The 9,810-nt window shown below is 54.6% G+C and overlaps 1 protein-coding gene across 7 annotated transcripts in view; it reads left to right on the top strand.

Annotated features, from left to right (window-relative positions):
• Positions 1-3,761: 3,761 nt before the first annotated feature.
• PAX8 (paired box 8) overlaps positions 3,762-9,810 on the top strand; it is a 58,360-nt gene continuing 52,311 nt past the window's right edge. For 6 of the 7 annotated variants that reach the window (XM_051836593.3, XM_051836591.3, XM_051836585.3 and 3 more), the window contains exons 1-2: positions 3,762-3,896; positions 4,239-4,346. In XM_051836593.3, coding sequence (XP_051692553.1) covers positions 4,322-4,346 — 25 coding nt within the window. In that variant the 5' untranslated portion in view covers positions 3,762-3,896; positions 4,239-4,321. Of the gene's footprint in view, positions 3,912-4,238; positions 4,347-9,810 lie in introns of all 7 variants that reach the window. The other variant, XM_089326127.1, reaches the window with a different exon arrangement.

Here is a 9,810-nt window from a genome sequence, read left to right as displayed (position 1 = left end):
CCTTTGTTGTCTAATAATAATTAACTTTCCAGCCAGGGCTTTAGTTCTCAAAGGCTTTCCACATTGATCATTCTATCCATCTTCCCGGACAAAGCTAAGGGGTGGGTCTCACCCTTTCCACCCCCCCCCCCCCCGTCATCTGCACTCCTGTGCTGCAGAAGGGGAAACTGAGGCTCAGAGGGAAGACATAGGCCTTCTCCACACAGCCAAGGCTGCAACATCTGCCTCAAAGCAGAGAGCTGCTGTTTTCTTCCTAAAGAGTGCACTTTAGTGCCAGGAGTGGTTGGTTCTCTGTGCAGGCCAAGGTGTCCTGGCAGGTAAGTAGGGATTGTTGGGGGCGGGGCTCTTCTTCCAAGGCTAGCCTCTGGGCAGTTTGCTTCTGAGACTTCCTATCAAAAGGTTGGGGGAGAGGTGGCCCCGGGTTCCCTCTGCTAAGCACAGGAGGATGAGACGGAGAGGCCCAGGGACCAAGCTACAATTGAAGGGGCCCAGTCACCTGAGCTAGCAGGTGGTAGGACTCCACTTGCTCAATCAGATATCTACCCATCCTCAGTTGAAATGCTGAGCTGCTTATAAAAGCCCCCAGGCCACCCCCTCCCCAATTCTCATCAGCCAATATGAACCATGCATCTTGGTTTGCCAGGGAAAGCCCCAGTTTTAGCACAGAAAACCTCCTGTGTTGATAGGGCCCGCAGCTTCATCCCGACAACCCAGCACGGCTCAGCACCCTACCTGCCACCAGCTCAGTGGATCTTGGCTGAAACCTGGGAAGAAAGACCATCGTTTGAAGTTTCAGCAGATCAACGGAAAGTCAAAAAGACCCGGAATATTATGCAGACTCAAAACCTTCCTGGAGTTAGGCAGTTGCCCGGGAGTGTTGGAATGTTTAAACCTAAAGGCTATTTCCACTAAGACTCACATTGTGGCCATATGGCTCAAATTTTTAAAGGCAAGTCTGAGCTTCACTTCTCTAATTTTTTATATTTTAAATTTGACAAGAAATTAAATCTTGGAAAAACACCGAGTTGTTGTTGTTGTTGTTGTTTTAAAGGGAAAGACAGCTGTGACTGCATTTAAACCACAAGCTGTCAGTTGACAAACATGGTCTGAAAGTCTGACCAGCATCCAGTCTGAAAAGAAGAAGTAGAGAAGAAGGGATGGGTTAGAAACAGTGAGCCCTGGCCGGCGCTGCAGCTCACTAGGCTAATCCTCCGCCTTGCGGCGCCGGCACACCGGGTTCTAGTCCCGGTTGGGGCGCCGGATTCTGTCCCGGTTGCCCCTCTTTCAGTCCAGCTCTCTGCTGTGGCCCAGGAAGGCAGTGGAGAATGGCCCAGGTCCTTGGGCCCTGCACCCGCATGGGAGACCAGGAGGAAGCATCTGGCTCCTGCCTTCAGATGGGCCACTTAGGGGTGAACCAACGGAAGGAAGACCTTTCTCTCTATGTATCTCTCTCTCACTAACTCTGCCTGTCAAAACAAACAAACAAACAAACAAAAAACAGTGAGCCCTAAATTGTCAACAAGCTGAGACTCCCTTGGTCGTGATGGAAAGGTACTGTGAAATTTCAGATAATATGAAGGGAAGGCTTGAGATTTATAGGCATCACTGAAAAAGACTGTTGATTTTTGAGTTTGAAGACAAACTGTAATGAAAGCCATTTTTAAAAAATGGATGTGTTTCAAATCTTCACCCTGCGAGAGACTGACACCAAGGAGACAGGGTTGGGCTACTGGCATTTGCTTGGCCTTAGTCTCAGAAAATGAGGAAGGGACCCAGGCCTGATCTCGGGCCATAATTAGGAAGCAGGTGCAGTCCTCGAGGCCCAAGGCCCAAGGCCCGAGGCTCTTGTTTATCTGTGTGGCAGGGTTCACTGTGTTCTTACTGCTTGTTGGTTCTGGAAGGTCTTCTCTGCCAGGCTGTGGGTCCTCTGCTGTGTCACCTGCAGCCCGGACAAGGGGAGCTGGCAAAGGATGAGGGCGTGCCCGTCCTTAAGAAGCAGGCCTGCAGCGTTACATCTATTTTCATATTAAAATCAATCTTGCAAAATCAGCTCCCAGATGGACAGGAATGTTTTCACAACTTACTGGGTTTTTTCCTTTGAGAACTTTTGCCCAAAAAAGGGGAGGGAGGAGGGCGACGGGTTGGGTTGGGTGGTAAGTGAAGACTGGCAGGAATGGATGCTCCGACTTTGATGGCTGTGGGAACGACCAGACCCCCGGCTTAGGTAGAACCCCAAGGCTTTCGGAACTGTTTGGATGAGGGTCTGCAAGACTCACCCAGGAGCACTCCGAGTCTCTGCTGGGACCTCCACCCTCAACAGCTCCCCAAACAGCAGCAGGGCAGTGACCGAGCCGCCGAGCCGCCAAAGCGTTTGGCACAGGGTTGGTGGGACCTGTGCCGACACCCAAGGCCACCTGACACCCTGGATCTTCTCTCTCCAGGTGGTCTGGATGGACAAGCTGAGAATCCAGGCCTCCCAAAACCACAGAACGCTTTAAAATCACAACTTCAGAGAAACATCTACCACAATAAAGCAGCTGTTGTGGTTTCCAGCCCTTTGCTATGTCGAGGATTCCTCTCGGGACACACACACACACACACACTCTCTTTTCACACAATAATTAATTTCTCTTAAGTTGAGAGATGAGAAAAGCTGAGCAGGAAGAGGTAGTGAATTAACACAAATAATAAACTTTTTCTAATTAAGAAAAGTTGCTTGTGTGCCTACACAAACATGTACACAAACATGTACACACACATGCACACACACACATCCCCCTGAATATCCCAGGTTCCTCTGCCCTTTCATTTGCTGGCACCTTAGCCCCTGTATTCCCCCAGGGCCGCCCCTCAAGATCCACAGCACTGCCGGAGGGAACACAGCTGAGCCCAGAGGTGTGGCCTGAGATGGGGGAGTGTCAGGAGCCTGCAGGTGCCCCAGGACACTTGCTCACACACATCCATGAGAACTCTTCCCTGAGTTCTGATTCCCCAGCAGAGAAAAGAATGATGAAGAAGGAGGCAGCTTTTGCCACCACAAAGTTCCTCTTGTCCCCACCCAAGAGACCCCTTCTTAGCCACACCCAGGCTGTTGGTTCCTGCAGACAAAGCCAGAGGTCCATGCTGGCCTGTCCTTTGCTAAGGCTCTCACCTTCATGTCCATTTATTCCCAGGAACTCTTCTCCCAAGTTCAAAATCCTCAGGGAGCAAGACAAAGGGCAGGTGTGTTTGGGAAAGGGTCTGGACACCATTTCCTCAGGGTGTGGCTCCCGTCTGTGTGGAGGCGGGTGGGGGGATGGCCTCAGGGCTTCGGACAATTCTGCCCCACACCCTGGTGGAGAAAGCAGCAGGCCAGACTGGCTCTGGGAGCAGTCTGCTACGATAAGACCCAGGCACCAAAGCTACAGTCCCCTCCTGGAAAGAGGCGGCTCCCCAGGTAGCAGGTTAGGGATGAGAACAAGGTGTCAGCGGAAGGCCATGTGTCTCACTCCGGTGGCCCCGATCCCAAGAGAGCCCAGGGAACAGCGCCCGCCGGCCCTGAGGCCTTCATCTCCCACTCCCCGAATATTTACAGGCCTGCGGAGTTGGGGCTCAGCTGCCTCCTCTCTTCCCTCCTCTGGAAACAGAAGCTCCAGCGAATGTTTCTAACTCCTGAGTCCACTCAGCCATGTCCCCCTTGCAAAATCCTCCCCTTCCCGCACCCCCCTGCACCCAGCCAGCCAATCCGCGGCCTGCGAGCCTCGCTAGACCCATCTCCCAGGGCTTCGGCGGGATAAAACCGGTCGGCGATGCCGGGTGGATGGGAACAAACTTCAGGACGGAACCAGGAGAGACGCGGGGCCCAGGCACCCTCGCGGACGGACCCAGGCAGTGAGGGCCTGCGGCCGGCCGGCCAGGTACACCGCCCAGGGGTGAGCAGGAAGCTGGCTGGAGAGAGGGGGGTGCGAGAGCGGAGAGGGTCCCGGGAAGCATGACAGCTTTTCCCCTTCCAAGTCAAACCTCCTGAGACTGTGGAGGGGGAACAGGGCGCCCGGGCTGGAGTTTGGAGCTTCCTCAGGACACCCCCAATCCGGGATCCTCCGGACAACCGCGTTAGGCCAGGCTGAGGTTGACTCCACTTTGCCTGAAAAATCCTCTAACTCCTGGAGCCCGACGAAACTCGAAGGGGTCAGGTCTGGGAAGGGGGTGCTAAGGCTGCGGCTGTCGCCTCTCACGTCCTTTCCCCTGGGTCTGTGCAGGGCAGCGGCGTGGCGACGGGCGCGGCCTGGACCTGCGTGAGGAAGTCCCGATCCCTCTGCGGGCTGCGAGCGACTGCCCGGCGATGCCGCACAACTCCATCAGATCCGGTAAGGACGCGGTGGCGGGGCCGGGACCCCGGAGCCCCCGCGCCGCCCTGCGTCTGTGCGTGCGCTGGGGTCGGAGGGGCGCGGGAGCTGACGCTCTGGGCGAGCGCGACCCACCACCTGCGCAGGGACGCAGCTTGGGGCGCCTCGGGCCTGGCTCGCTCCGGGGGCCGCCTCGCTTTTCTCGGGCCCTGCCATCCCTCTTGGCCCCGGCTGAGCTGCCCTCGGCAGGCCCTGGTTTCTGCGGACCACACGGAGCGGTGAGGGGTTCTCTGTGGGGTCACAGGGGGTGTCCTTTGCATCGCACCCTTGTCGTGCACGGCCTACTGGGATAGACACCCTGCGTGCCCTTCCAGCCACGCTGGTGCTGGACCTGCAGCTCCCGGGACCCCGACCTCTAAGCCCTGGTCCCCGGGTGCGCGCAGTCCTTGCAGGTGACTCCTCGGCGGGACCGTGAGCGGTCCACATCCCTTTAGCTAAAGGGAAAGGAACGCTTGGTCCAGGGCCTGGAAGTCAAGAGCGCACTCTGATGCTCTGGGACCCCTCGTTTCCCGGCTGGGGGCAGGCAGAGAGCCGCGCACGGGGCGTCCGGCTGGCTAGGACCAAGCTGCCTGCAAACCCGAAGCCCCCTCCGCACCTGCGCCCGGGCCTGGGCCTCCCAAAGCACTCTAGCGCCCGAGCCGTGGCGCCCACTTTCCTCCATCCCGGCTGGACCCGAACCGAGTCCGTGCCGGGAAGGAGCCTCCGGGTCGCGGGGGGTCGGCGCGGTGGTCTGAGCCGCCCCGGCTCGCGGCCGGTGGGTACAGCCGGCGGGGACGCAGCGCGGCCCTCGGTGATGGATGGAGCCGGGCGGGCCGCGAGGAAGGCGATTTATGGGGCCAGGGCGCATCGCGATCGATTTGGGCCGGAGAAGTGAGAGGAAATCAATATTTCAGATGAATTCTCAGCGAATATGAAGTCTCGCTCAGCAAACGGGACATTTGTTATAATAAGGAGGGTCGGATGGGGCGCGGCGCGCGACTGAGGTCTCTATTTAGGCGAGCGCGCCTCAGGCCGGGCTGTGCCGCGCAGTCTCCGGTCCGAGCGCCGAGGCTCCATGAGAGGGGCACCAGCAGCCCCCGGGGGCGCCGGGAGGTTTCGGATCCGGGCTCTCTCTGGAGCTGCGCACGGAGGCAGCGGCAAGCGCCCTGCAGGCCCCCGGCTCGCCTGCCGGAGCCGGGCCGCTTGTGGGACAGAAGGACGGAGCCCTCTCGGCTCTTTGCCCGGCGCAGCGGGGCTGGCGAGCGCGGAGACCGAGCCGCGCCGCCTGGCACCGGTGCCCCCGGCCGCCACGCGCGCTGCAGCCGCTCTCTGAAGTCAGGACCCGGTTTTCCTCCCCTTAGGATTTGGCCAAAGCGGGCTGCAATACCGGACGTCGCCCTGGCCGTGGGGTCATCTCAGTCCTCTACCCTGAGCGCACGCTGCCGAGTGGCAGATCCCACGCCAGAAAGCCTTGGCCCCTTCCGCTCGGCCCCGGGGTTCTCGCCGCCTCCGACCTTCCCCTGACCTTTGGCGCGGTACTGGCAGGAGTGGGTGCTCTCGGACCTCGAATTTACCGGCCCGGCACGGGGACCCTTGTCCTCTGTCGCTGCCCGAGAAATAAGACGGTGTCACAGCCCCTCGGGCTGGCTTAGTTATTTATTTTTTCGTTAGTTCATTCTAGGAGCATTTATTACGATAAATGGAGATTTAAAAGGGAAAGGGGAAAAGGCACAATTAATGTGTATTTTTAATCAGCAGCGGTCCCAGAGGATAGAAGCCGCTTTCCCATTAGCGCAGAGGCCCAGCGCCTTTGAGGCTGGGGAGGCAGCCGCCTGCACTGGCCCGCGAGGTATCCGTCCGTCCCGGGAGAGCCAGAGGGGCTGCTTCTGCCCCCTCCCCAAAACAAAGCCAGCGAGCCAGGAGCGAGGGCGGGTCAGACTTCCTCCTCGAGTTTAATTAAACGCTAAGAAAACGGAAGAAAAGTGCCGAAAACAGCCCAAATCGTTCTGGGCTGTGCGGTTTCTTTCGGGACCCTCTGTGGGCGCGAGACCCTCCTCAGTTTCTGAGGAGGCCTCCCACGGCGTTGCTGGGCTCAGAGCGGAATCCAGACGCCCGCTCTCCCCTCTATTTTTAGGGTCACCCCCACTCCCCTGTTTCTGAGTCCCGCTGGGCGCGGGGAGCTCGCACTGGCGTCTTCTCTGGAGCGGAACCCCCGGCGCCCGCGGCTGCTCTGCTTTTCGCGGGAGCGAGGCCCTGCGCACCCTTTGCGGTCAGGCAGGCTCGGGAGAAAGTTTGCGGCGCGGCCTCCTCCGGCGCCCCGGGCCGCCGCGGCTCGCGCGGGGCTCCTGCTTCCGACCTCGCTTCGCAGGCAGCGCCTCGCGAGTGTGCAGCTTTACTCCGCAGAGAACAGCGGGAGCGAATGATTCTGATGTGCGCAGGTCAGCCTGCGGCTTGCACGGTCCGTGCAATCTGCCGGCATTTGTTTTTTTGTTGCATCAGGGAACAAAAATCCTGTGAAGCAAAAACTTTATTTAAAAAAAAAAACAAACCTCAAAGGTGCGTGAGAAATGATGAACGCCGCGTGCGTTTGGGGATTGTAAATAATACTGGAGCGGTGAGGAAGAGAGCTTAGCCAAGGCCAGCAGCTTGTCCGAAACGATGCGAAATAAATTGTGGCAACCCTCTGCCGCCGGTCGGTAAAAACGAGTCGGAGACCCGAGGTCCCGCAAGGAGATGCCTCTTTCGCCCCCAGACTGGGCTCACAGCCCGGTTCGGTTCCCTCCGCTTGGTGTTAGAATAGAGGGGAAGGGGCTAGCAAGGGAAATGAATGCATTTGGGAAAGGGCTATCCCCTCCCCCCCAGGTGTCTGCTCTGGGTTGAAAATCAGGTCTTGGAGGGAGGGGAGGACTCTTGAGGCCCAAACAGAGATATTGGGGTTCACCAGTTCATCTTTGTCTCAAGCTGCCCATCCTCCTACCCTCCTCAGTGCAATAATTGGGAGATAATTTAGCTACCTTGTGAATTAGTTTTAAGATAAGTATCTTTTCAAGCTTTGTCACTTTAATTGCCCCCCTGATTGATAAGAAGTAATTATTTCTAATTGACACTTTTTTGATGTCTATTGGAAGCATTTATTTGGAACTTTTTTGGGGGATGGGAGGAGTGTGGAAGGAAAGTTAATTAATTTTATCCATCTATACCCAAAAAGGACTCTATCTAATTATGCTGTCGGGGACAAAGGAAGTGAAAGAAACAGAACAAAAATCAGTCTCCTGGAACTTTCAGTCCTAACAGACAATTCTGCTTCAAAGGAGAGCCTCACCGTTCTAGTTTTGTTGAGGTACCTGTTTCATGGGTGTGTGGTTACCCGTGGACCTAGGTGTAAGCCCTTCCGATGCTGACAGACAACAGGCAGGAGGAGTCTATGTGAAAAAGTAAAATCAACAGGACTCGTATGCGCAGAAGAAATGAAATCATTTTAGTAAGCGCCAGCAGTAGGAAAGATTTACTCATAGTCATCCTTGTTCTGTAATTATTGACGGAGCTGGGTATAAAGGTGAAACCTTACTTACAGTGACATGCCTTTGCGTACCTCAACCTTGGAGTCAACAGTTTAATCATTCACACCGTGCAGAACATTTTACTGCGAGGGAGGAAGAAGGGAAAGAATAAAGAGAGAAAGAAAGACGGGGAAGGGAGGCGAGGGAGGAGGCGGAGGACGGTGGGAGGTGGGTGGGGAGAATCAAAGGAAAGCGCTTACTTCAGAAAAGAAAGTGGCCAGGTGTGTGGAACCTTTGCTGCTCAATATATGAACATCAAAATCCTATCTCAGAACATTCCTTTTGAACACAAAATCTCCGCCGCAGGCCCCAAACACCCTCAACCACCACCCAAAACTCTCACTTTTCTTTGCGTAAAAAGGCAGGGTTTGGGGAGCCAGCTAACCATGATATTGGGTATCTAGGTGCAGGGTCCCGATTTTGCACCAGAGCCTTATTCTATTTTCATTTTATTATCAAAGCACCATGTGATCTTCATTTCCAGTTGCGGACGCACAATCTTTTCATGGATAGATGTGTGACTGACTGACATAGGAAAACAGTCCTACATTAACCCAAAGTGCACACACACAAATGCACACTCATGCATGCCTGGAATGAGAGAAACACTATCACACAAATGCACTCCTGGCTAATTTCAGCCAGTGCTTTTTTTTTTTCAATCATTTATGTATAAAATCTTGTCTGCTTTTAATGATGTTTCTCTCAGATTACGTGGAGCTGCAAGAATGAGGAAATATTTTTAATGAAAAAGAAATGTAAGACGTACAAACAGCAGATAATATCGCATACCAACCTCACTATTAGTGAAACTGAAAAAATATATATAAATAATGCAAAAAAATCAGCAAGGGAGAGTTTAGTAATGGAAAATTCCCCTGCAATTAAATGAAACAGTAATTTAGTGGAGATATGCCTGAATGAATTAGCATTTATTAATTGGTTCTCATAAAAACAATTTGTGTGTGTGTGCGTATGCCCATTGGAGAGGGATGGGCTTAAACTGTGTATTTTCCCTAGGAAAAGTTCCTCAAATGTTCATATCAGATTATGTCATCATCACATTTTATTTTGTGAAAAATCTCAGTTCTCTCACTGCCAAGTTTTGCCTGCACAGAGACTTGGAAGCAAAAGGGGGAGAGTCCCCTCCAGATGAGAAAGAGGATGAAGCGAGATCTGCCTTTTCTTAGTCCATTTCCAAACGGGAAACCAGTGAGGGACTTGCTGCAGACTGCTGTGGTCAGGAACAGCTGGAAGGGTCGGAGAAGACCCCCTGTAACCCACCTCCCCGGGCTAAGGGGAGGCTGCTTGCTTTGGGGTTCTGTGTAATCACAGCAAGGCGAGGCGCTTGCCAGGGTTGACTGGTGCATGTGTGTGTTTACTTTCTCTCGCCACAGTTGGTCTGTCTTCAGTTCTAAGCATTTTACAGCTGCTCTATTTATTTATCTGTCCAGGAGCTACTGAGATCTTGGTTGAGCTGGGAAGCTTTGAGCTCTGTGGTTCCGCACGCACAGGGAGCCCAAAGATAAAAAGAAGCAATTTTAAACAGGGAGAGGCAGAGAAGAGAGCCCTCACTCAAGACTGCAGATTATTTTTGCTTTTGTTTTAGTTGAGAATTGGGGAAAGACGGAGGCGCCAGCCTCTACCAGCCCCTCCTTCCTTTGGAGATAGAGCTTGGAGGGTGGGTGGTTAAACCCTCTAAGAGAGGACAATCTGCCACCACACTCAGGGGTTCTTTGGAGAGGGGTTCTCCTTGGGCTCAGATTGGAACATCTTGGCTCAGGTTCTTTTGCGGAGGGTACTAAGAGACACTGTACTGGGCCCAAGAACAACCATCCAGGGGTCTCCTGGTTGCTGCAGACGCCACTCCCCCTGGCCAGTCCCAG

This window comes from Oryctolagus cuniculus, chromosome 2 (assembly GCF_051225735.1).
Source record: "Oryctolagus cuniculus isolate XC-2025 breed Fujian yellow rabbit chromosome 2, ASM5122573v1, whole genome shotgun sequence".
In the NCBI taxonomy this organism is placed as follows: domain Eukaryota; kingdom Metazoa; phylum Chordata; class Mammalia; order Lagomorpha; family Leporidae; genus Oryctolagus; species Oryctolagus cuniculus.
This window is presented reverse-complemented; position numbering and strand designations above follow the sequence as displayed.